Source organism: Hemiscyllium ocellatum, chromosome 6, assembly GCF_020745735.1.
Source record: "Hemiscyllium ocellatum isolate sHemOce1 chromosome 6, sHemOce1.pat.X.cur, whole genome shotgun sequence".
Lineage (NCBI taxonomy): Eukaryota > Metazoa > Chordata > Chondrichthyes > Orectolobiformes > Hemiscylliidae > Hemiscyllium > Hemiscyllium ocellatum.
In genome coordinates this window covers 3616169-3643968 of record NC_083406.1, presented here as the reverse complement: position 1 = coordinate 3643968, position 27800 = coordinate 3616169, and the positions used below count along the sequence as shown (strand labels likewise).

The 27800-nt window shown below is 41.3% G+C and overlaps 1 protein-coding gene across 4 annotated transcripts in view; it reads left to right on the top strand.

The window, feature by feature from the left end:
• Positions 1-27800, top strand: part of tdrd3 (tudor domain containing 3) — a 128917-nt gene that overhangs the window by 68374 nt on the left and 32743 nt on the right. For all 4 annotated transcript variants that reach the window (XM_060826453.1, XM_060826451.1, XM_060826452.1 and 1 more), the window contains 2 exons: positions 9093-9970; positions 16555-16680. In XM_060826453.1, coding sequence (XP_060682436.1) covers positions 9093-9970; positions 16555-16680 — 1004 coding nt within the window. The remainder of the gene's footprint in view (positions 1-9092; positions 9971-16554; positions 16681-27800) is intronic.

The following is a 27800-nucleotide window of genomic DNA, read 5'->3' as shown; positions in this document are numbered from 1 at the left end:
CTTAACACACTTCATGATGCATGCGGAGTATGTCAAGCAAGTTACCCTGATCATACAGGATTTTACATCAGTACATTATGCACGCAAGTCACAACTCCCCCAGGGTCACGTGTCACCCAAAAACAATCTAAAGTGATTATTTCCAGAAATAATCTAATGTGTGATTAGGTTATTCTTTAAAACAGTGAGAGATTAGGTTACTACTTAAACTGCAGCATTTACAAAGTATGATTAGATTGTCACATCCTGTCTTAAGACAGAAAAACACATCTCCTGGGGCATCCAATTTTTACATGTCAGCCGAACAAATTAACCCTTTAACATCTCACAAGCAGCGCATAGTATTATAAAACACTTGAAACACAAAATAAGCTATGCCAGAGCAATTTAGTTCATCCAACTCAAATCTTGCTTCAACTTTGCAAGCAGTACATTGCGGATTGTATCCACTTAACCCAATTCTGATTTTTTTTAGTCTTTGGCCAGTCTGTACTTTCTCGTTCTTGATCCTTCTGCCAAGGGGTCAGTTTCTCTCAATTCTGTCTTAACTCAAGAGTTTTGTTACAGATGTTCAAAATCCTATCAGCTGCCTTTTCTCCAAAGTGAAGACTCCAGTTTTTCCAATCTTGTTACCTCAACTGAAGTTCCTCAGCCCTGGAACTATTCTTGTATATCTTCTCTGCATCCTCTCTATCCCTTTTAATGTCCTTCCCAAAATACAGTACTCCAGTTGAGACTGAACCAGTGTCTTATAAAGTTTGTCAAAACGTCAGCACTTTAGTACTAATCAAGCTTGATTTATAAAGCACGGGATCCCATATACCAAATTAATCACTTTGATTTATTATTGGTACATGTACAGAAATGAGTAAATGGTATTGTTTTGTGTGCTTTCCAGCCAAATAATGTTTTGCATGAATATGTCAGGGCAATAGAATGCTGATTGTAGTCGTAAGAGTGCAGAGGAATATCAACTTCACTGAGAGGTCCATTCAAAAGTTTAAAAGTCTTGAATCTGTTGGTACATATCTTCAAATTTTCATATCTTCTCCTTCACAGAAGAAGGTAGAGGGAGTATAAGTGATGTGGAAGGGGTCTTTAATTGTGTTGGAAGTCTTCCTGAGGCAGCAGTCAGTGCAGATGGAATAAATGGATGGAAGGCTGGTTTGTGAGATAAACTGGGCTACATTCACAACGTTCTGTAATTTCTTGTAGTCTTGGACAGAGTAGTTGCCATACCAAGCTGTGATGCATCTGGTTAGGATGCTTACTAATAAAAATTGGTACGAGTCACTGTGGACATGTTGAATTTCCTTAGTTTACTGAAGAAGTAGAGCTGTTGGTACGCTTTCTTGACTGTAGCATTAACATGGATGGACCAGGACAGATTGATATTTATTCCGAGGAACTTGAAGCTCTCTACCATCTCCACCTCAGTATCATTGATACAGATAAGGCATATGTTCCATTTGTTTCCTGAAGTCAATGACCAGCTCCTTCATTTCGCTGATATCGAGGGAGAAATTTTTGTCTTTACGCAATGCAACTTGGCTCTCTTTCTTTCGTACTTTTCATTATTTAAGATCCAATCCAATGTGGTGGTGTAATCAGCAAACTGGTAAATGAAGTTAGAGCAGAATTTGGCCAGTCCTGAGTATGTAAGGAATTTAGTAAGGAGCTGAGTACACAGCCTTGTGGTGCACTGGTGTTGAGTACTATCATGGAAAAAATGTTGTTGCTATCCTTACTGACTGCGGTCTGTGGGTCAGTAAGTTAAGGATCCAGTTGCAGAGGGGGTAGAGAGTCCTGGGTCTCGAATTTGAAGAGTCTGTTTGGAATTATAGTGTTCAATGCAGAGCTAAAGTCAGTAGGAGTCTGTGTGTGGCTATCCTTGTCATCCAGGTATTCCAGGGATGAGTGTTGAGGCCAGGGAGATGGTGTCTGCCCTGGACCTATTGTGACAGGTGAATTGTATTGGATCAAGACAATCTTGGAGGCTGGAGTTAATGTGTGCCTAGTGTCTCAAAGCACTTCGTGATGATGGATGTCAGAGCCACTGGGCAACAGCCATTAAGGCATGCTGCCTAATTTTACTTTGGCACCAGGGTGATAGTGTTGGCTTGAAATAGATGGGAATCTCCGATTGGATTAAGGAGAGGTTTTGCAATCTTTTCACTTTTAATGGTCTGTGTATATATGCACCGATGACATTTTCATCCTCCACTCCCTTTAAAACCGAACTCCTTATTTTAGGTTTCTATTGGCTGTCCTTGTTCTTCCTACCATAATGTATCATCTCACATTTCTGTTATGTTGCACCTTCCAGCAATCTGTCCATTCTATCAGCCTGTTTAAATACTCGATCTATTATTATCTGGCTCTCCGTTTCATAGTTTAGTCCGGTGACAAATTTTGTAACTTTTAAATTTCAAAACCTGGCCTTGAATGATATTATCAAGCAAACGCAAAATCCTAATATTGAGCGCTGATGAACCCCACTACGTGCTGTCTTCCTGTCTGAATACAGTTGGTCATCACTCATTCATCTTACTCTGCCAACATAATTCCCATTCTGTATCAAATACCTTTTAATTCCAGATAAATAGTGGCAATACCAATACCCTTAAAATGTTATTTTTAGTTCGAGGTAAAATGTTTTGCCTTTAACAAATTTGTGCTGAATTTACTTAGGTAATCAATGCATGCCCGGGAGAACCATTCCTTTTGTTGTAGATTATCATTTCTTAAAAACTTTACCTTCACGGAGATACAGCCAAAGCTTATACTTTGCTATTTTCCCGCCTTGTATTAAATTTGTGTGCAAGCGTTTGCAGTGCTCAAGGCCTTTTGAGTCACCTGTCTGAGCTGGTTTGGAAGAGTGTGGCTGTTTGTGTTAGGGCAGTTAAATACTCGATTTCCCTACAGTGCACTTTTCCCAACTTTTGATTCCTACAGATTTGCTCCCCTGTATCTCTCTCTCATATTAGTTCCTAAACTATAGAATACACTCAATAGTGCAGTGATATCTTTGGTTCTTGAGCACTCCAAAATAATTTCCCTCCAGCACTGAAATATTCCCTGATAAATATTTCTTTTCTAAATACCTTGTATTCGGGGATATTTCAGACACCATTCTGCCCATTTAGAAACTACTCTGATGCCAAGATTTTCATTCCTTTTGGGGGAGAACCAAAGCCAAGTTCACTAACCTTACAGTGCAACTTCTGTTCCTATGCAAGCGCAATTAATTGCGCATTAGATTTTTGAGATTTTGTCTGACCCTTATCCAATGTACGTAATGCCTCCTTTTTCTAACCCTTGTGCTATCTGTCTACTGTATACCTGCATTTTGCTTTGCTAGTGCTACATCCTCATTTCCACCCCCTTGTAAAATTAGTTTAAACACCGTGGGTGGCACGGTGGTAGTGGGCGGCATGGTGGCATAGTGGTTAGCACTGCTGCCTCATAGCGCCAGAGACCCGGGTTCAATTCCAGCCTCAGGCGACTGACTATGTGGAGTTTGCACATTCTCCCCGTGCCTGAGTGGGTTTCCTCCGGGTGCTCTGGTTTCCTCCCACAGTCCAAAGATATGCAGGTTAGGTGAATTGGCCATGCGTAGTGTTAGGTGTCGGGGAATGGGTCTGGGTGGGTGCACTTCGGCGTGTCGGTGTGGACTTGTTGGGCTGAAGAGCCTGTTTCCACACTGTATGTAATCTAATCTTAAAAAAAAGTAATCTAATCTAATCTAACTCTTTGACAGCACTAGTACATTGACCTGAGAGCGCATTGGTCTCACCTGCACCAGACTGCCTCAAGTTTTCTGAGCATCCCCACACCAGTGAAGACTACCTGAATTCTAAACCATTATTTCCAGCAATGGTCCTCTGATAAGGTCAGAGGAAGAAATCATTAAATGATAACAACTCTGAGAGGATTACAGTGATTCGGAGAGAGGTCCAGAGATTACATGAAGTGAAGGCTAAGTGAAGATGACTGGCAACACTTGGTTGAACTGTGCAGGAGAGGGAGGATCATTGCATCTCCCGTTTCCGTACTCAACTAATGATTCCTTTTAAGTTCATATGGTCCTTTTTTAAGTAGTATTGGTGTGACCTGGCTTTCTGAATGCAGCTGACCTAATAACAGTTTTGTTGGAATTAAGTTGCAAAGGTGGGTGTCAAATGGATTTCGAATCCTGCAAAAAAACCCCGAGGGATTGGTGTTTCACATATTGGCTGTGGATGAATCAGGCTGACACTTTTAAACTTAAGGGGTTGTTATTCTTGCCTGCCTTTAGATTTTAAATATTTCTTTCTATGTTGGTACTCCTTTTGATATTTCTGATTCCAGAATAACTCTGGCTTTTTCTTTTCTCATTGTGGATAGTCCATTTAAGATGCATAGAAATATTTCCAAGTAAAATGTCATGACACAAATCTACATTTGTCCTTTTAAGTATTTTTTAGTAAATGATTTAATATTAATACTATGATTTGAGATGTGATGGAGAGAGTGTATTCTGCATAGATTTCTTTTGGTGCAACATTCCAAACTTTTTCTTCCCTTGGTATTCTAACCCCGTGGCTTGTTGCCAATCTTGTGTGCTTTGTTGTTTGTTGAGATAGCTCCTTCATTGTAATTTTTTCAGGAGTTTTAGTTGGACATCAGTTCCTCCTGTGCTCTGACTTGAACTTGCCTGAGATTTGTTTCCACAGCTAGCTCAGAAATTAATAATGGAAAGAAAATTGTATTTTTTCACTGGTGGCAATTGCTGAGCAAAATTATATTTTAAGGGTTTAGAACTTCACCTTATTCCCCCTCTGTAAATAAGTGAGAGAGTGCAGAATGTCAGCAAAAATTGCAGCCATGTCTGCTGCCATTTTAATATAATTCTGGGCTGAATGAAGTTGGCTACTGTTGGCTGTTTTAAATAATAAAATAAACCCCTTTTGTTTTATGTTCATTATATGCAAGGGATGTGATCTCTCTGCTTGTTTTGAACATTGTAACGCTCACAGTATGCTGAAGCTTGGTTTGAGATGTGTCATTTGGCGAATGTGTTGTGCATCTGGATTAATCTGTGTCATATTGATGCTGTAGCTGCATGCGTGCAATCCATTGCTGTGAGGAGCAATGCTGCTCTGCTGTCTTGACTGGCAATGCTAGAATTAGAACATAGAACGTTCCAGCAAAGTACAGGCCCTTCAGCCAACAATGTTGTGCCGACCTGTGAAACCAATATGAAGCCCATCTAACCTACGTTATTCCATTATCATCCATATGTTTATTCAATGACCATTTAAATGCCCTTAATGTTGGTGAGTCCGCTACTGCTGCAGGCAGGGCATTCCCCTGCCTTACAACTGAGTAAAGAACCTACCTCTGACATCTGTCCAATATCTCTCACCCCTCAATTTAAAGCTATGTCCTCTCTTGCTAGCCATCACCATCCAAGGAAAAAGGCTTACACTGTCCACCCCACCTAATCCTCTGATCATCTTGTATGCCTCTATTAGGTCAGCTCTCAACCTTCTTCCCTCTAACAAAAGCAGCTTCAAATCCCTCAGCCTTTCCTCATAAGACCTTCTCTCCATACCAGACAGCATCCCGGTAAATCTCCTCTGCACCCTTTCCAATGTTTCCACATCCTTCCTATAATACAGCAACCAGAACTGTATGCAATGCTCCAAGTGCAGCCACACCAGAGTTTTGTACAACTGCAACATAACCTCATGGTTCCAAACGCAATCCCTCCTGTAAAAGCTAAGTTTGGGAGAAGATTTGTAGCTCGGGTGCTCGTTGTTGTGGTTCTGTTCGCTGAGCTGGGAATTTGTGTTGCAGACGTTTCGTCCCCTGTCTAGGTGACGTCCTCCTGTGAAGTGCTTCTGTGATCTTTCCTCCGACATTTGTAGTGGTTTGAATCTGTCTCTTTCGGTTGTCCGTTCCAGCTGTCCGCTGCAGTGGTCGGTATATTGGGTCCAGGTCGATTTGCTTAATGATTGTGCTTATTGATTTGAATCATCCACAGATTCCCAGCTCGGCAAACAGAACCACAACAACACTGTATGCCTTCTTAACAACCCTCTCCACCTGGATGGCAACTTTCAGGGACCTATGCCTTGGACATAGATTAGAAATAGTTACACTTTTCTACATATAATTCCATATGCTACCTCTCAGTCCAGCTCTGCAGCTTCTCTATGCCTCTCTTAACCCACAATATCCTTCATCACTACCCACAACTCTACCGACCTTAGTGTCATCTGCAAATTTACTAACCCATCCTCCTATGCCCTCATCCAGATAATTAGTAAAAATGCCAAACAGCAGTAGCCCTAAAACAGATCCTTGCAGTACACCACTAGTAACTGAACTCGAGGAGGAATATTTCCCATCAACTACCACCACCTTTCAGCTCACTAATAACTGATCTAAACTAATAAATCATCCTCAATCCCATGCCTCCGTATTTTCTGCAATAGACTACTATGGCAAACCTTATCAAAGGGGAGGGGGGGGGGGGGGGAGGGGAAATGAGGAAGCTGGAGAAATCTGCATTCATCCCTTGTGGTTGGAGGGTTCCTAGACGGAAGATGAGGCGCTCTTCCTCCAGGCATCGTGTTGCCATGGTCTGGCGATGGAGGAGGCCAAGGACCTGCATGTCCTTGGCAGAGTGGGAGGGGGAGTTAGTGTTCAGTCATGGGGCGTTTGGGTTGGTTGGTGCGGGTGTCCCAGAGGTGTTCTCTGAAACGTTCTGCAAGTAGGCGGTCTGTCTCCCCAATGTATAGGAGAGGACAATGTAGTGTTAGAGCTCCAGTATTAGGAAAATGAAAAAGACAACTGGGATGATATTATTGAGGTATATATGATCATTCATGTTATGGGCAAACTAAGTTTGCTGAAAGATTTCAGTTGCAAAAGGAGAATAAGTGAATCTGACTTCAAGCTGATTCAAAGTGAAATTAGAGCTGATGTCATGAAATTATTTATCCAGTAATCAACAAATTTGCTGGACTTCCACTTTGGAGTATCGGATTATTGTGATAGCGAAACAGTGACCTGTTTATCGAAGTGGATGAGCTGAGGTTAATCTTAGGGACATCCATTTGTTACAGATGGATAGCTATGTATTCAATTCAGATCCTTCATAATCTTGGAACATCTCTATTAAACCTCCTTTTTTCACCAAGATGAACAGCTTGAATTTATATAATTGAACTAATTTATTCCTGAAATCATTCTAACAATTTTTCCTCCATCCTTTCCAATTACTTCACAACCTTCTCTAAATCCACTGCTCATAAGTCGACATTGTATGCAAGCTTAGACTGGAAAAAAGCTTTATAAAAGTTCACCTTAACTTTATTGCCTCCACTGATACTTCTCATGTATCTCCAGGAACTTTTGTTCTTGCATGTTCTTTAGAATTTATTTTAAACAGCCACTTCTCATTCATTATATGAAAATGCATAACTTTGTACTTCAGTGTGTTTGATTCCTTCTGCCATGTCTTCCCATTCTACTTGCTTTTGCATATCCTTTGATCATCCTCCTCCATTCACTATGCTCCCAAATTCCAAATTTTGAAATTGGGACCCACTTGCCAAAGTGTAAGTCATTTACATAAATTGTGCGAAGCAGTGGTCCTTTGTACTGACTCTTGGAAAAACTCAGTCATTTTTAAATTCAACACAAAGCTACTTGCTACCCCTCTGTTTCCTGTCACTTAGACAGCTTTATATCCATGTTGCGCTTTTTATTCCTTGGTGTTCAACTAGAGTTGATACAAGACGTTGACAGTTGAAAACTTAGCTTCAGCTTCTGTATCAAACATGAGAATAATGAGCATTAACTAAAGTAGTTTGCATTTAGTAGCACCTTCTAGAAAAATGTCTAAGCAAGCTTTGCAAATATATAGTCAAACAATAATGGCTGATGAGCCATAGAAGAACATTTTAGGAGTATGAATAGAGATGTAGGTTTCAGAGAGGAGAGAATCTGATGCATTAGGGAGTAAGTTCCAATGCAAGGTCTTGAGCCAATGGAAGACACTCACCATTGAGCAAAAGGAGATGAATTCGTAACTCTGTACAGTGAGAGTCACACAGCACGGAACCAGACTCTTTGGTCAAACCAGTTCATGCTGACCACAAACCCAAACTAAACTACTCCCACCTGCATTTACTTGGCCTGTATTCCTCCAAGCATTTCTTATTCATGGACTTATCTAGATGTCTTAACTGTTGTAACTGTATCTGCATCCACCACTTTCTCTGGTAGTTAATTCCACACAAACCAGTGTTTAAAACAAAAAAAAATTGCCCATAGTGTCTTTTTCTTTGAATCTTTCTCCCCCTCATCTTAAAAATATGCCCCTGGCCTTGAAATCTCCCATTCTCGGGGAAAGACACCTGCCATTCACCGTATCCACACTTAATCATGAATTTATGAAACTCTAATAGGTCACTCCTCAACTTCTTACGTTCTAGTGAAAAAAGTTCCAGCCTGTCCAGTCTCTTATTATGACTCAAGCCCTCCATTCACAACTGCACTGCACTCCAGAAGTGGCCTCACCAATGTCCTGTACAACTTCAACATAACGTGCCAACATGTATATTCTTAATCACCCTATCTATATGTGATGTTGAAAACATTCAGCGAAGTTTAGCTTGTGGATGACCCCTTTAAGTTTGCTGGACTACACATTCTTCTTTGCTGCTTTAAAATATGAAGTCTTTTGTAAGAAAGAACATTAAACATATGCTTTTATTATGTACTTTGGGAAGTAGAGTTACGGACTGAGAGACTCCTGAAAATGTGCATCTTATGAGATATATTCTCTATCTTTGTTAGTTTATATTGAATTGAATTGCATTTATTGTCGTGTGAAAAGGCACAGTGAAAGGCTTTCTTATGAGCGATACAGGCAGATCACATCGTTAAGTAGCATAGATATGTAAATAATTGGTAACAGTAGCAAAAACAAAAACACAGGTCCAGGTGAATGTTGAGTTATATGGTGTGTAAAATAAAAAAATTATTGGAAGTGAACCAAACTGAGTCTTACTTTATTGTTTGTATTTGTTTCTTAGAATCAAAACTGCAACTTGCGCATCACCCGAGCACTGACAAAAGTATTGGTATGAAGGGCTCTCAGCACAAGAATGCTCCATGGAGTAATGATCGGCCACAAAAACACGACAGGCCACCTCGCTTCCAAAGGGAGAATGTAATTGCTAGACAAGCTTTGGAGAACCATGGTACACAACGGGTCAGAGGCTCTGAAAGATACAATTCTACTGGATCTAACCAATGGATAGATGATGGAAGAAGAGGTGGCAAGCATTACCCTGGCAATGAAAGGCTAAGAGACTACGAGCAGCAAATTAGTCACTTGACTCATGAGTCAGCTAGAAAGACTAAAGGAGAAAGCCAAATAAATAAACTAGGAGATGGTCTGGGTTCACTGGACTTTAAAGGTAGCCAGATTAAAAAAGAACATTTGGATAACAGTGGTCAGCAGCGAGGAAAATTTGAAAACCAGAGGCATAATTATAATACTTTCAATGACCGGAAAGGTATTGAACTATCTCAAGTAATTGGTAGTGGAATCTCTGGAAATGTGAAAAACTCAAGGGACTTGAACTTACACGTTGACAACACCTCTACGCGAATTGTTGATTCATGTAACATATCTAATGGACAATTAGAAGATTCCTTTTTGAGGAGAAGAACAGGACCTATCAAATCATCAGAACCTAGCCAGTCAAAGTTTACTGAATATTCTCAGAGCAATAATGGGATTTATGATTCCGGGTCAAAGAAAAGAACCGGACCAATTAAACCAGAAAGAACATGGGAAAGACCTTATGAAACTGATTACCCTTCTTCAACAGTGTCAAATAAATCACAGTTTAGTGATTGGAGACCAGGGGATCAGTGTTTAGCTCTTTATTGGGAAGATAACAAGGTAAGATTGATTATCTTGGATTTGACATAATTGATTAGAGTAAATTTCAAGGATAATGTGAAGTGGAAACAAACCATTTTTTAGGTGCTGAATGTCAATGTTGAGTTTTCACAAGTCAGTTGTAACACAGTTTCACTCTAAAGTAAAAGTTCCTTTACCTTGCTGCACCAATGTGCCTTAGAAAACATTACATTGTGGTGTTAGGCTATGACAGAACAATAGAAAGTCTATGAAAGGAAGTGGGAACAAATCATTGGGACATTTTTGCTTTGGACTGCTATCCGTTAACAACTAGTTTGAAACTATCTCGGTCCTCAATCAGGACCTGAAGTTTTCCTTTCTATTTCAGGAAACAATACAAAAGAGTGTACCATAGTGAAAGTCTAATGCACCAATTTTCCTCAACGTCGGTTCCGACAAGCAGTAATTCAATTTGTTTTTGTTCATGTCTTTTTTTTTGTTTTCTTTTGTAGCTGACTAATTCTCTCTCTCAGATTTATCCACACTGGTTGATGACTTAAAACAATGTTGCCTATCCACTTCAAGTTCACCTATATTCCTTTGGTTCATAAGATCAGAAGTGGCAGCAGGTGTAGGCCATTCAGCCTATTTAGGGTATTCTTCCATTATATGTAATCATGGCAGATCTAGTTGAATATTTTTATACTGGATCGCATCCATTTTTTTTATCTTTAGAAATCTACCAATCATTGTGATTAACACCGCCAATGATTAAACCTCCAGCTATCTGGGATAGAAAATCCAAAAGATTCACACCCTCTCCATAAAGAAATGCCACCTCCTCTTAGTTGTAACTGACCTACTCCTTCATCTGAGATTCTGTTCCCTGGATCTTATACCCCACTACAAAGCCAGGGAAAACCATTTCTTTATTTACCCTTTTTCTTTACCTCTTAAAAAGTTTGCTTGAATAAGATAATCTCTCACTATATTATAAATTCCAGAAAATATAGGACAAGTGTACAGAATCTTTCCTCAAAGACAGTCAGTCTCACCATCCCAAGAATTAGTTCAATGAACATTTGTTGCACTCCTGCGATGGCAAGTATATGTCTTGTGTAGATAAGGAAACCTGAACTGTACATAATATTCTAGCTGTGACTTCACCAAGGCTCTATACAGTCACAGTCTTTAATCTTTACTCCAGTGCTCAGATCCTCTTGCAATATAGTCTAAGATGCAATTTCCCACCTTAATTACTTGCTGTGTCTGCACTTTAAGTTTGTGACTCTTGACAAGAATATCCAAATCCCTTTGAAGTGCAACACTTGTGGCCTCTTGGCATTTAAAAAATACTCTATTTGGCTTTCCTACCGAAGTATGCAACCTCTCATTTCTCCAAATTGTATTCCATCTGCTAATTTTGAAGCATCCTTCCAACTCTCCTTCCTATCTAGAATTATGACATCTGCAGACTTGAAAATGTTACATATGATTCCATACCCACATAATTGCTATGTATTGAGAGTGGCTGACGCCAAAAGCACTGCTTTGTCATGCGTTTACTCGTAACAGGATACCAACCTGCAAATGAACTATGTTTTCTGTCTATTAATCAGTTCTCAGTCCATGCCATTATGGTGCAGTCCCATGTGTTGTAATTTTATTTACTAATCTGTTTTGTGGTACCTTATTGGAAAGTTTCTAAAAAGCTAACTACGCCACATTTACCAGTTTCACACTTATCCATTTTGCAAATTACATAAGACTGTAGGAACCAATCAGTTCAGTGGCCAGATTGGGGGAATAGTAACAAATTTAAATCCAGAAATGGTTTAGAACATAGAAAAGCACAGCACAGAACATGCCCTTTGACCCCTGATGTTGTCCTGAGGGTTAATCCTAATGTGAAATAAAATAACTTAGCCAAGCACCCCTCAACTCACTACTATCCATGTGCATGTCCAGCAGTCACTTAAATGTCTCTAATGGCTCTGTTTCCACCACTGCTGCTGGCAAAACATTCCATTCATTTGCAACTTTCTGTGTAAAGAATCTTCCTCTGATGTCCCCTCTATATCTTTCTCCTAATATCTTCAAACTATGACCCCTCATATCCTGCCCTGGGAAAAAGTCTCTGGCTAATGACTCTATCCATTCCTCTCATTACCTTGTATACCTCGATCAGGTCATCTCTCTTCCTCCTCCTCTCCAGAGAGAAAAGTCAACGTTTCATAAGACAAGCCCTCCAGTCCAGGCAGCATCCTGGTAAACCTTCTTTGCACCCTCTCCAAAGCCTTTATATCTTTCCTATAGTAGGGCGACCAGAACTCTACACAATATTCCAAGCGTGGTCTCACCAGGGACTTGAAGAGCTGCAGCAAAACCTCGTGATTCTTAAACTCGACCCCCCTTTAATGAAAGCCAAAACACCATATGCTTTCTTAACAACCCTATCCACTTGAATGGCAACTTTGAGGGATCTAAGTACTTGCACACCCAGATCCCTCTGTTCCTCCACACTGCCAACAATCCTGTCTTTAATCCTCTATTCAGCATTCGAGTTTAACCTTCCACAATGCACTACTTCGCATTTATCCAGCTTGAACTCCATCTGCCTTGTCTCAGCCCAGCTCTGCATCCTGTCTCTGTCAAGCTGCAGCCTGCAGTCTCCGTCAATACTATCAACGGCACCTCCAACCTTTGTGTAATCTGCAAATTTACTAACTCACCCCTCAACCTCCTCATCGAAGTCACTTATTACAAATACAAAGAGCAGAGGCTCAAGAACTGAGCCCTGCAGGACCCCAGTCAACACTGACCTCCAGGCAGAATACTTTCCATCTATAGCCACTCTCTGCCTTCTGTCAGCCAACCACACCTGAATCCAGATGGCCAAATCTCCCTGTATCCCATACTTTTGAGTAGGCAAAGAGAGTTGTTGAATTTAGAGTGGGGTTTGGAAGGCTTTAGTAGTTGGGAGTTATGTAGGCAAGGAGGCAGGCTTACTGCATGATTGGGGTTAGGGGAACAAGAGTTGAGCGTGAGGTGAGTTGATGAAAAGACCTGCTTTCTCCAAACAAATACCACCAATGTATTCACAGACGTGTTTGCCCTAGCACTTTTGCTTTGCAGAGTACTCTAGTAGGCCACAAACACCAACCAAAACAAAGCGGAGATTAGACAGCGCATCATAGCTGTCAGAAATCTGGGCAAGGCCTCAAACCATTGCTTCTGAGCAACCAATACCCCAAAACCTCATTGTGACCCCACTAACAATTGTGAACCATCATTTGGGAAGCTCTAACAGAGAATATAAGGGCGTGGAGAATATGTTAGAAATAGGTAAAATATTTCTCTGTAAGACTGCAATTAGAGTTCTGGTCAATGCATTAATCGAAAGATGTGATTTTACAAGACAGAATATTGCGTAGAATTGGGAAGTTTAGTTGTGAACAACAACCTTTCGTTAACCCAGGTTGTTTACTGTGAAGTACTGAAAAGGAAAGACTGGTGTTTAAATCATGCCTATCACAACCTTTGGCCATCCCAGAGTAGTTTGCAGCAAATAAGCATGTGATGTAGCAAATGCACCAGCCTAGTTGCACGAAGAAAATACCTGTAAACTGCAATATGCTGTTAATCCAAATTTGTTTTTGTATCGTTAAAAGGATAGATCTTGATCAGGGTGCAAAAGATTTTCTCCTGCACTTTCTTCTGAAATAGTACTGTTATAACTTTATGTTCATGAGAGAAGATAGATGATTTTAACATAAGGCAACTTCGCAGTCTCCCAGTCCCGCACTTTTATTTTTTGAGCTTAAATTCTGAAGTTGAAACCTCAATGTCCTGACTTTGAGGCAAGTGTGCTATTAACAAAGCTGCAGCTGAAAGGAAGCTATTGGATGATTTAAATGAGGTGTCTGATATTGAGGAATCTAGATCATGAGGACATAAAGCAGTGCAGACTATAACCACTAAGTGTAGGTTTGAATTAACTGTGAAACTTTTTTTCACCCAGAGGTGATGGGGGTCTGGAGCTCCCACTGGAAAGGCTCTGAGGGAAGAAGCCCTTACTCTATTTAATGAACGCATGGGTTTGCAGAAGTATGGACAAAGTAGTAGAAAGCAGGGTGAAGTTGGATAACTAATTTGTTTTCAATAAAAATGGGACAGATTGAATGATCACCCCCCTCTCTTATAGAAGTTCTTCATAGATACATAGAAAATCTATCTCACTCTGTTCTCCACCTGCTGATATGCCAAGTCATCAATATAGTGAAGATGTACAACCTTAACATTGTTAACTTTGGAGAATAGCCATCCTGTGATCATTTACACGTCCTTCAAAAGACAGTGGAAATATATCCTTTGGTTCTTCTATGATGTATGAACCAAACTACTGCCTTTTGGGGTGGCCAGATGCATTGAATCTGACATTCTCATCCAACTTGAAAGTGAAATTCCCAAACATTTTCCATGGCTAAACAACTTTGAAGAGACTATTTACTCTTTATATTCTTTCCCGTATCCTTGTTGAAAATTACAGTGGCTCAGTTGTTAGCAATGCTGTCTCTGTGCCTGGGACCCTGGTTCGATTCCAGTCTCTGGTGACTATCTGTATGGAGTTTGCACATTCTCCCCATGTATGTGTGGGGTCCCTCTGGGTGCTCCGGTTTCCTCCCAGAATGCAATGATGTGTCGGTTTGGTAAATTGGCCATCCTAAATTGCCCATAGTTCAGGGATGTGTAGATTAGGTGCATTCATCAGGGGTTAATGAATGTAGTAAGGAAATGGGCCTGGGTGGGATACTCTTTGGAGGATTGGTGTGGACCTGCTGGGCCGAAGAGCCTGTTCCCACACTGGGGATTCTATTCTATTATGTTCTTCTATTCATCCCCTAGGTGGAAAGCTTGACCAATTCCATGTAGTTTCTATTTACTTTGACTTGTACAAGTGTCACGTGTTGACAATAGCACATCTACTTTGGGATGACCCAACCTCTGGAAATACCCCAAAAATCAGAACGGTGTGTTGCTTGTCCTTTTGTAGGCATGGCAAGTATGTTGCCTAGGCTCAGACCTGAAATCTCCCTTCTCTGCATTTCCACAATTGTTCAAGATTGTTCTATTTCTACAATTAGTGATGTTATCTATAGAACTTCAAAGACACCAAGAACTCTAACTGTAACGAAACATTGGTTTAACATTTCACTGATTCTAATAAAGGATATACAAAACTTGCATAATTAAATTTGCTATGATGCAATTTAGCATTCAACTTTTCATCTCGATTTAGTACTGAAATTCAATCCAGTTATACAAGTTTTGAATCTTTCAAAGTCTCAAGCATTTTTTCCTTAATTTATGGCAATAACAATTAGTTTTGCCGGACAAGGATATGTGATCGAATGACACCTGCGCCTACTAAAAGTTATTGTTTAACAGCACAAAACATGCAGAACAACAGGTCCCACAAAAAAATTAAAGGGGCTGTAAAGTTTCTAGTCCCTGTACACTCCTAAATATCTTGTTTCATCTGTACTCTAACTGTATTCAGTATTCCTTTTCCTCCCTTTTCATGTCAGCTCCAATTGTAAAGCTCCTTGGTGGTTTTTGATTCTTATCATTTTGAGTGTTTAGTCTGTTGAACTTCATACACAGCAATCCTTTCAAGTTCTGTTGGTTTCTCCTTCCAAGGAGGTTAATCCTTTATGTTGATGCACAAATTATTATTTGAAGTGCTTTATTTATACTTGCAAAAGATAAATAATAAAGTTGACTTACTGAAAGAAACTTTTCTCATTATAATCATAGAGCTGTACGGCATAGAAACAGACCCTTCAGTCCCACTCATCCATGCTGACCAGATATCCTAAATTAATCTAGTGCCATATCCCTCTAAATCCTTCCTATTCATATACCTATCCAGGTGCCTTTTAAATGTTATAATTGTACCAGCCTCCACCACAACCTCTGGCTGCTTATTCTGTAAAAGCGCCACACTGTCTGGAAAATAGTCCCTTATAAATCTTTCCTCTTTCACCTTTATGCCCTCTAGCTTTGAACTCCCCTACACTTGGGGGGAGAAAAGACCTTGGCTATTCACCCTATCCGTGCCCCTCATGATTTGTAACCTCTATAAACCTCTATAAAATCACCCCTCCGCCTCTGACACTTCAGGGAAAACAGCCCCAGTCTATTCAGCCCCTCTCTATAGCTCAAACCCTCCAACCCTGGCAACCTTCTTGTAAGTCTTTTCTGAACCCTTTCAAGTTTGACAATATCCTCCCTATAGCTGGGAGTTGTGCATCATGTAATAGTGTTTTGATTAAAAAAAATCTCCATTTTCAGTTGTCTTTTCTATTTAATGTTAGGATTTAGTAGAATTTTTTATTACGTCTGATCTAAAAATCCAATGCTACTGGATTTGAGTTACATGTTTTCATATTTATGGATTTTCAAAAAAGTTTTGATTGTAATGACCTGACAGTTTCATATAGAGTTGAAATGTCCTGTTACTGAATGCCATGATTTGCTCTAAATTTCATTTGTGGCCTGCAAATATAATTTTATTACCCATGCAGCTTGGTTTTCCTAATTTTGTTGAATTCAATTTGCAGTTTTATCGGGCAGTAATTCAGGCGCTTCATCCTTCAGGAGTGACAGCAGTTGTTATGTTCAGAGATTATGGCAACTATGAAGAAGTTCTTCTAAGTAACATTAAACCACTTCAGGAGGAATTTTGGGTGGGTATACACTTGCATTTTTATTTTGTGACTATTTTGTTGCAGTAATGAGATTTACAAGATTATATATCAGGATTGTGCATCCAGTTTAGGGGCAAAGGTTCAAGCTATTCATACAAGGAGATAAAGATTACATCATCTGTGTTTACAATGGTTTAGCTTCTAGCCTTCAAAATCCTAAGATGGTGTTAAAAATGTTGGTTTATAAACAATTATGCATTAAGTTCATTTACCCCCAAGTTTTCAGAGTTGGAGTCTTGAGATTGGCAAATCAGCACATCTTCAGCGCAAGCCCCACATTATTAATATTGCTATAGTGATGGGCTTTGTGTGTAAAGGTTTTGAGGATATCCTTTAAACGCTCGGACTCGTGCAGTATGCCAGGATCTGGGGTAGAGGTGGGGGGGAAGCTAGAAGCTAAGAGTCTTTGCTTCACTGCACAGAAATGTGATTGGGAGGTTACACTTGGATTCAAAATACCAAATGCTTGAGGATTTGAAACTAGGCTGGAGCGGTTACCTAGTTAACATGAGTTTAAAAAACCATCACTGTTACATTGTTCTGGGACTGAAAATTACCAGGCTGGGAAAGGAAAGAAATAAAGAAGAGTCACTTCAGTCTGACGGTGGGGGAATTGAATGTTGGTTTCAGGGATAGTATAAAGATGTAAAGTAGATTTATTGGTTATATTAGAAATAAATGATCTCTTCTGTTATACAAGCTGCCTGCGTCAATAGTATTTGGTGTTTGTTGCAGTAAAAATTTTAATGTTAAATTTTGTCCAATCGTTTTCAGCTAGAAGTTTGAATTTCTTTTTTAATGTTATTGGTCTCTAAGGGGATCGTAATACTATTTGTGTGTGTTATTGGAAATGTAATGTTGCTCTACATATTGATCTCATGTTCATCTTTAACAGTGGTTCATAAAATTAGACTAATTTTAAACTTAAGTTTATACTTTCAAACTGAAGGCAATCTTTCAAAACTGGTATTTACCTTTGGGGTAATTTGAGAAGCTCAGTATGATGTCAGCAAATAAACAGTTATTCCATAAAGTTTTCATCCACTTGTCTACAACTTTAATTGCAAATACTTCTTGTGATGCAAGATTTATATGATATGGATACAAACCCATTGTGAGCTTAAAATACCCTTCTTATTTATGCCCATTCTTCACCCAAATCATTGGTTTCTGACTTGTGTAAATCTTCATATTGCAAAAAACCACTACTGCTTTTCATTGTTGTTGTGACAGAGTTGATAGTGTGGTGCTGGAAAAAGCACAGCAGGTTGAACAGGAGAGTCGACGTTTTGGGCAGGATCCTTCATCAGGACTGGACCCAGTAAGACCTGCTGCACTTCTTCCAGCACCACACTTTATCGACTGACCCTCCAGCATCTCAGTCCTCACTATCTCCAATTGATATTGTGATCTGTTTTCCTCTATTACAATTGAACTACTGTGCCAGCTGTTAACAGTATCCTCAATGTCAGTCAAGATCTGGTCAGGTCATAGGTGAGATGAGATACAAAGGCATGTATGGCAGAAAAGTTAATGACATGTAGGAGGTTGCAAGTGGTGGGGACCCCTGCTGAAAAGGTAGAGGGCAGAGAAAGTTAAGATTAAGGGAGTAGAGACTTTAATACAGAAAAATGAATGATGGATGCTGGGTGAAGAAATGTACATGGGAAGAGCGGTGCCAAGTGAGGAATGAATGACCGTTCCATTTCCTGATTTGCCATGTTAAAATTTAGTAGCATTTTTAGTTACGTCTGCTTCAGACCAAATTTCCCTACACCTGCAATTTGGTAATTCAGACTGTTTCCTTCTGTTTAAAAGAACAGGTTTTTGTTCTGAAAAAGGCAATGTTCATTTGAATTTAAGTAACTGTTTTGTCTCCATGATTGCATTCTTACCTACGAATCAGAGCATTACAGGTTCCAGCCATGCACCTTCAGGGAAACCGTGAGGGACCAAGTAATGTCAGATAGTTCATGTAGTGTCATATGTAAAATAAAGCCAAAGTGCTGGAGAATCTTCAATCCAACAGCATCTTTGGAGGAACAATAAAGCAATTAGCATTTCAAATCCAATATGGCGGTTGAGATCTGAAGAAGTCACATTGGACTTAGCATCTATTAAGCTAAAAAGTTAACATTTTGTCAGACCTGTTGTATTTCCCCAACAGTTTCTTTTTCTCATTTCAGATTACCAGCATCAGCATGTTGATTTTGTCAGAAGTCTGTCAGATTTTATCAGAATTACTGTCCAAAGTATTGGTGTTTTCTGCATGAGTCTTTAAAATGCAAATTCTTTGTTTGCAGAGATGCATTGTCCTTTGTGAAGGGTGCTATGTAATTGCCAGGTTGTTTCTTGCTTATCAAATTGTGAAGTGTGAAGACTCTTGCAAATTTGATTTCTAGTTTTAATACTTGTGATGCATATTTCATCTTGTGCACTGCAGTCAAAACCAAAAGCATGGTTTTTAAAACATTGGATTGCCATCTAATGTTCTTGCCTAACTTCACTCTTGCTGTTGTTCCACTTGCTGTTTCACTGTCATGAAAGCTCTATGTGAAATTTTACTCTACGAATGACTATGATTGTGATGAGATGAACAGCTTTGACTTGCAGGGTTGCACAGATAAGGTGACCCACTGAAGGGAGTGTCATTGAAAGGGGAGGTCAGTATTAGATTAGATTAGATTACTTAGTGTGGAAACAGGCCCTTCGGCCTAACAAGGCCACACCGACCCGCCGAAGCTTAACCCACGCATACCCCTACATTTACCCCTTATCTAACACTACGGGCAATTTAGCATGACCAGTTCACCTAACCTACACATCCTTGGACTGTGGGAGGAAACAGGAGCACTCGGAGGAAACCCACGCAGACACGGGGAGAAAGGCAACTGACTGTGTGGAGTTTGCACAGAGGCGGGAATTGAACCCAGGTCTCTGGCGCTGTGAGGCAGCAGTGCTAACCACTGTGCCACCGTGCCGCCCAATTAATTGCAGGGTTCAGCAAGACCAGCCTCACAATGACTGGGAGGGTCAGGAAGTTGGAGGAGGCAAATAACAACAAACAAGTTATGCAATCCTATTATCAACTCTGAACAAAGTGACACTAAAACAAAGTAGCTAAACAACAATGATAGCTAATAAGATTCACATTCAAAGTGGGGATTTGATGAACACCTTTCAATAAATTCATGATGCTTAGTGAGTTTTCAGTACCTTTTTGAATATGCTTCAGTGACCACTGCATCTCGATTTGGGCTGCTTCCAAAATTTGTATTCATTACTTTCTTTCATTAAGTGTATCGACTTGCTCATTGTTTTTCCCTAACATCTTTCAATGAGGATGATGAATTGTATGCTGAATGTACATTGTCAGTTCTGGACCATAACTACCCAGATTTAAATACATAATTTTTATTATTTTGATAGGAACATCAACATCTCTGGCAAGGTTGGCATTTGTTGTATTTGTTGAGCTGACTTCTTGAATGACTGCGGCTATATTACTGTTTGGAGTAGTATTCGAAAATTGCAATGAAGAAGTGTATTTTCGGGATCTTGTATTTGGGGGAATACTTGTCAGTTGTTGATGTTCTAATGCATCTGCAGGATTGAAGCATGCTGTCAGGCTTCCTGGTGTTATAGGAGCCAGTCCTATCAATGCAAGTAGAAATATGAGCATAATAATAATGAGGAAGAGAAGAAGGCTGTTTATCCCTCAGGCCTGCTATGCTGTTTACTAAGATCGTGGCTGATCAGATTTTACCCTCACTTCATATTCTCAACTATCTGATAACCTTTCATTCATTGCTCATCGAGCGTAGAGTTACCTTTGCCAGAAAAATATTCAAAAATCCTTCCACTACCACCTTTAGGATCTGTGTTCCAAAAGCCCATGCACCTCAGAAAATAAATCTGTTAACTGTGCAACCACTTATTTTGAAACAGTAATCCCTGGTTCTAGAATCTCCTTAATAGCGAACCTCCTTTCCACATTGATTCTGTCAAGACCCCTCAGGTCTTGTCTGTGTCAAAGAAATGATCTCTTACTCATAAAATCCAGAGGCTACAAGCTGAAATTGTCAAAACTTTCCTCTTAAGACAATGCACTTATTCAAGATGCTAGTCGAGCAAACCTTCCCTAAACAGCTTCCAATGTGTTTACATCCTTCCTTGAACAAGGAAACTGGATGTACCTACTTATCAACCTCTTGCAAATCATGCAGTTGAAAACTTGAGAACGTTTAGCATCTCAGCTCTGCAGTCTCACTATTTAAATATTTTGCTGCTTTTATGTTTCCTTCAAAATAGACAATTTTGCATTCTTCCCATGTCTGACTCCTTTTGCCAAATCTTTATTTTTACTCACTTTATTTTTATACAGTTGCACCTCCTTTTATCCTCTTTAAAATGTATCTTCCTATCTATATTTCTTCAGAAAATTTGGCAACCATCCTATTCGTCCCTTCGTCTTAGTCGGTTGCATAAACTGTGAACAGTTGAGGTCTTAACAATGCTCCCTGTGACACGCCACCTGTTATTTCTCGCCAACCAGAAATTGACCCAATTATGCTGACTCTATATTTCCTGTCAATGAACTAATCATCTCTTCATATCAATGTGTTACCTCCTACACCATGAGCTTTTATTTTCTACAAGTGTATGTAAAACTTTTGTGAAGTGCCATGATAGAAATCAAAGTACAGTATATTCACTGGTTTCCCTTTATCTATAATGAGCCCTTTGAGCAATCCTAATAAGTTGTCTAAGCATGGTTACCCTTTCACAAAACTATTTGACTCTGCCTGGTTACTTTGAACTTGTCTAAGTCCCTGCTGTGGCAACTTTAATGGCTTTGACCTTTTTCCATATGACAGATGTTAAGCTAATTGGTCTGTAGTTTCCTGCTTATTTCCATCTCTTTTGAAATAAGAGATCTGCTATTTTCTAATCTAGAAGAAATAATCCTTCATTGATTCTCTTTCAATTTTGAACATTTAAAACCAATACATCAACTTTTTCACTAGCCACTTGATTTTTGAACCCAAGGATGAAGTCCATCAGGACCCACAACTCCAGCAATGTGTTCAGTGCCATTTCTCTGGTGAATGTAATTTTCTTGGATTTCCTCCTCTCTTTCCCACTTCTTGATTTACAACTTATTCTGGAATGTTACTTGCATACAGTTTAGTGAAGGCAGATGCAAAATATCTGTTAGACTTGATTTGTGTCTTGTTGATGGGTAATTTGGGAAGGTATATGAGTTAACTTGCTGCAGAATTGCCAACCCCTCATTACCATCGTTGTGGGGAAAATCACCAGCTTCAGAGTCAGAGTTGGGGTTCAACGACAGAGTTTATTATAGAGTCATAGAGATGTATAGCATGGAAACAGACCCTTCGGTGCAACCCGTCCATGCTGACCAGATATCCCAATCCAGTCTAGTCGCACCTGCCAGCGCCCGCCCCATATCCCTCCAAACTCTTCCTATTCATATACCCATCCAAATGCCTCTTAAATGTTGCAATTGTACCAGCCGCCACCACATCCTCTGGCAGCTCATTCCATACAAGTACCACCCTCTGCGTGAAAACGTTGCCCCTTAGGACTCTTATATCTTTCCCCTCTCACCCTAAACCTATGCCCTCTAGTTCTGGACTCCTCGACCCCAGGGAAAAGATTTTGTCTATTTATCCTATCCATGCCCCTCATAATTTTGTAAACCTCTATAAGGTCACCCCTCAGCCTCCAACACTCCAGGGAAAACAGCCCCAGCCTGTTCAGCCTCTCCCTGTAGCTCAGATCCTCCAACCCTGGCAACATCCTTGTAAATCTTTTCTGGACCCTTTCAAGTTTCACGGCAACCTTCCAATAGGAAGGAGACCAGAATTGCACGCAATATTCCAACAGTGGCCTAACCAATGTCCTGTACAGCTGCTACATGACCTCCCAACTCCTGTACTCAATACTCTGACCAATAAAGGAAAGCATACCAAACGCCGCCTTCACTATCCTATCTACCTCCGACTTCACTTTCAAGGAGCTATGAACCTGCACTCCAAGGTCTCTTTATTCAGCAACACTCCCTAGGATCTTACCATTAAATGTATAAGTCCTGCTAAGATTTGCTTTCCCAAAATGCAGCACCTCGCATTTATCTGGATTAAACTCCATCTGCCACTTCTCAGCCCATTGGCCCATCTGGTCAAGATCCTGTTGTAATCTGAGGTAACCCTCTTCGCTGTCCATTACACCTCCAATTTTGGTGTCATTCGCAAACTTACTAACTGTACATCTTATGCTCGCATCCAAATCATTTATGTAAATGACAAAAAGTAGAGGACCCAGCAACGATCCTTGTGGCGCTCCACTGGTCACAGGCCTCCAGTGTGAAAAACAACCCTCCACCACCACCTGTGAGCCAGTTCTGTATCCAAATGGCTAGTCCTCCCTGTATTCCATGAGATCTAACCTTGCTAATCAGTCTATCAAGGGGACCCTTGTCAAATGCTTTACTGAAGTCCATATAGATCACATCCAATGCTCTGCCCTCATCAATTCTCTTTGTTACTTCAAAAAACTCAATCAAGTTCGTGAGACATGATTTCCCACGTGCAAAGCCATGTTGATAGTTCCGAATCAGTCCTTGCCTTTCCAAATACACGTACAGCCTGTCCCTCAGGATTCCCTCCAACAACTTGCCCACTTCCGAGGTCAGGCTTACTGGTCTATAGTTCCCTGGCTTGTCTTTACCGACCTTCATAAACAATGGCACCATGTTTGCCAACCTCTAGTCTTCCGGCACCTCACCTGTGACTATCAATGATACAAATATCTCAGCAAGAGGCCCAGCAATCACTTCTCTCGCTTCCCACAGAGTTCTCGGGTACACCTGATCAGGTCCTAGGGATTTATCCACCTTTTAACCGTTTCAAGGCATCCAGCACTTCCTCCTCTGTAATCTGGACATTTTGCAAGATGTCACCATCTACTTTCCTACAGTCTATATCTTCCATATCCTTTTCCACTGTAAATACTGATGCAAAATATTCATTTAGTATTTAGATTAGATTACTTAGTGTGGAAACAGGCCCTTCGGCCCAACAAGTCCATACCGACCCACCGAAGCGCAACCCACCCATACCCCTACATATACCCCTTACCTAACACTACGGGCAATTTAGCATGGCCAATTCACCTGACCCGCACATCTTTGGACTGTGGGAGGAAACAGGAGCACCCGGAGGAAACCCACGCAGACGCGGGGAGAACGTGCAAACTCCACACAGTCAGTCGCCTGAGGCGGGAATTGAACCCAGGTCCCTGGCGCTGTGAGGCAGCAGTGCTAACCGCTGTGCCACCCGTATCTACCCCATTTTCTGCGCCTCCACACACGGGCCACCTTGCTGATCTTTGAGGGGCCCTATTCTCTCCCTAGTTACCCTTTTGTCCTTAATATACTTGTAAAACCCCTTTGGATTCTCCTTAATTCTATTTGCCAAAGCTATCTCATGTCCCTGTTTTGCCCTCCTGATTTCCCTCTTAAGTATACTCCTACTTTCTTTATACTCTTCTAAGGATTCACTCGATATATCCTGTCTATACCTGACATGCTTCCTTCTTTTTCTTAACCAAACCCTCAATTTCTTTAGTCATCCAGCATTCCCTATACCGACCAGTCTTCCCTTTCACCCTGACAGGAATATTCTTCTCTGGATTCTTGTTATCTCATTTCTGAAGGCTTTCCATTTTCCAGCCGTCCCTTACCTGCGATCATCTGCCCCCAATCAGCTTTTGAAAGTTCTTGCCTAATACCTTCAAAATTGGCCTTTTCCCAATTTAGAACTTCAACTTTTAGATTTGGTCTAACCTTTTCCATCGAGATTTTAACACGAATAGAATTACGGTCGCTGGCCACAAAGTGCTCCCCCACTGACACCTCTGTCACCTGCCTTGCCTTATTTCCCAAGAGTGGGTCAAGTTTTGCACCTTCTCTAGTCGGTACATCCACATACTGATCAGAAAATTGTCTTGTACACACTTAACAAATTCCTCTCCATCTTACCAACACCTTCCACCCGACCTCAAATTCACCTGGTCCGTCTCAGTCTCCTCCCTCCCCTTCCTAGACCTTTCCATTTCTATCTCGGGCGACCGAATCAACACGGACATTTACTATAAACCGACTGACTCCCACAATTACCTAGACTACACCTCCCCCCACCCTGCCCCCTGTAAAAACGCCATCCCATATTCCCAATTCCTTCGTCTCCGCTGCATCTGCTCCCAGGAGGACCAGTTCCAATACCGTACAGCCCAGATGGCCTCCTTCAAAGACTGCAATTTCCCACCAGACGTGATCGACAATGCCCTCCACCGCATCTCCTTCACTTCCCGCTCCTCCGCCCTTGAGCCCCGCCCCTCCAATCGCCACCAGGACAGAACCTCACTGGTTCTCACCTACCACCCCACCAACCTCCATATACAGCGTATCATCCGCCGTCATTTCCTCCACCACCAAGGATATATTTCCCTCCCCATCCCTATCAGCGTTCCGAAAAGACCACTCCCTCCGTGACTCCCTCATCAGGTCCACACCCCCCACCAACCCAACCTCCACTCTCGGCACTTTCCCCTGCAACCGCAAGAAATGCAAAACTTGCGCCCACACCTCCTCCCTTACTTCTCTCCAAGGCCCCAAGGGATCCTTCCATATCCGCCACATATTCACCTGCACCTCCACACACATCATCTATTGCATCTGCTGCACCCAATGTGGCCACCTCTATATTGAGGAGACAGGCCGCCTACATACGGAACATTTCAGAGAACACCTCTGGGACACCCGGACCAACCAACCCAACCACCCCGTGGCTCAACACTTCAACTCCCTCTCCCACTGTACCAAGGACATGCAGGTCCTTGGACGACTCCATCGCCAGACCATAGCAACACGACGGTTGGAGGAAGAACGCCTCATCATCCGCTTAGAAACCCTCCAACCACAAGGGATGAACTCAGATTTCTCCAGTTTCCTCATTTTTCCCCCCCCCCCCACCCCCCGATTGTCTCAGTCAAATCCCTCGAACTCAGCACCGCCTTCCTGACCTCTCCGCCCCCACCCCACTCCAGCCTATCACCCTCACCTTGACTTCCTTCCACCTATCGCATCTCCAATGCCCCTCCCCAAGTCCCTCCTCCCTACCTTTTATCTTAGCCTGCTGGACACACTTTCCTCATTCCTGAAGAAGGGCTTATGCCCGAAATGTCGATTCTCCCGTTCCTTGGATGCTGCCTGACCTGCTGCGCTTTTCCAGTAACACATTTTCGGCTCTGATCTCCAGCATCTGCAGTCCTCACTTTCTCCTCTCCATCTAAACCTTTAACACTATGGCAGTCCCAGTCGATGTTTGGAAAGGTAAAGTCCCCTACCATAACCACCCTATTATTCTTACAGATAGCTGAGATCTCCTTACAAGTTTGTTTCTCAATTTCCCTCTGACTATTGGGAGGTCTATAATACAATCCCAATAAGGTGATCATCCCTTTCTTATTTCTCAATTCCACCCAAATAACCTCCCTGGATGTATTTGTGAATGTCCTCCCTTAGCACAGCTGTAATACTATCCCTTATCAAAAATGCCACTCCCCCTCCTCTCTAGCCTTCCTTTCTATCCTTCTTGTAGCATTTGTATCCTGGAATATTCAGCTGCCAGTCCTGCCCATCCCTGAGCCATGTTTCTGTAATTACTATGATATCTTAGTCCCATGTTCCTAACCATGCCCTGAGTTCATCTGCCTTCCCTGTTAGGACCCTTGCATTGAAATAAATGCAGTATAATTTATTAGTCCTACCTTGTCCTTGACTTTGTTTGTTTGTTTGAAAAAACAAACTTCTGTTCTCAGCTGTACCCATCTCAGATCGATCTCTTTCCTCACTATCTCTTGGATCCCCCCGCCCCCCCACATTACTAGTTTAAATCCTCCCAAGCAGTTCTAGCAAATCTCCCTGCCAGTATATTAGTCCCCTTCCAATTTAGGTGCAATCCGTCCTTCTTGTGCAGGTCACTTCTACCCCAAAAGAGATTTCTAATGATCCAAAAATGTGAATCCTTCTCCCATACACTAGCTCCTCAGCCATGCATTCATCTGCTCTATTCTCCTATTGCTGCACTCACTAGCTTGTAGCACTGGGAGTAATCCAGATATTACTACCCTTGAGGACCTCCTTTCCAAATTTCTACCTAACTCTCTGTACAAGGAAATACTGGAGCTCCGGGGGGAGAAAGACACCAATGGCACACTGGGCAGCTGTGAGTCTTCTCTCAACTCAAGAGCGCATGTCAAGATACCTTTATACATTATGTGATACAATAGGTTAGTGATGAGGTTATTATCTCTGTAAGACAGTTTGTTTTTTGTAAATATTGCAGAATTGCGGATAGTTTCGGTGCAGTCATTGTCAGTTCTAGTGCAGCCTTTGTTAATTTCAGTGTGGTCGTTGTCAGTTTGTCTGTGCGCAAGTCCATTGCTGTAGTAATGGGCAGTAATTCTTCTTCCTAAGGAGGACGATTACTGCAACCCTGGCTATTAAGCACTTTGTATTGAGTCTGTATCAAACAGTTAGCATTTCTATCAAAGGTGTTGGCTGGACCCAGACACTTCGGGCAGTATAGGCTACTCATGTGTTTTCTCCCCCGCCACTCGCCTTAAACCCAGCAGCTAGGTTGTGAGTGCATTGTGCTGGCATTCTGGTGGCCCCTGGCAGTATCTGTGTTTTCTCTGCTATCTCTCTCTCTACATATTGTATCCGGCAGCTATCTTACGTGTCAAATGGCCAGCTTATGGCTCAGCGGGCATCTTGTGTGTTCGTGTGCCTCGTGTCACCTTGTCCTGTGCCATCTCCCACCACCAACTTCAGCAGTCTCTTGAATAGTAGATAATTTACTTCCACTCTAGTTTCAGGAGTTTGGATGAGAGTGATCGATCCAGTGAGTGATCTATAGGCTCTGCTGTGTGCAGGCAGTTTTGGTGGTTGAAGGATTGGGTAAATGGTTGTTTGGAATTTTGTGTACTCCTGATACCATATCCGTATCTGT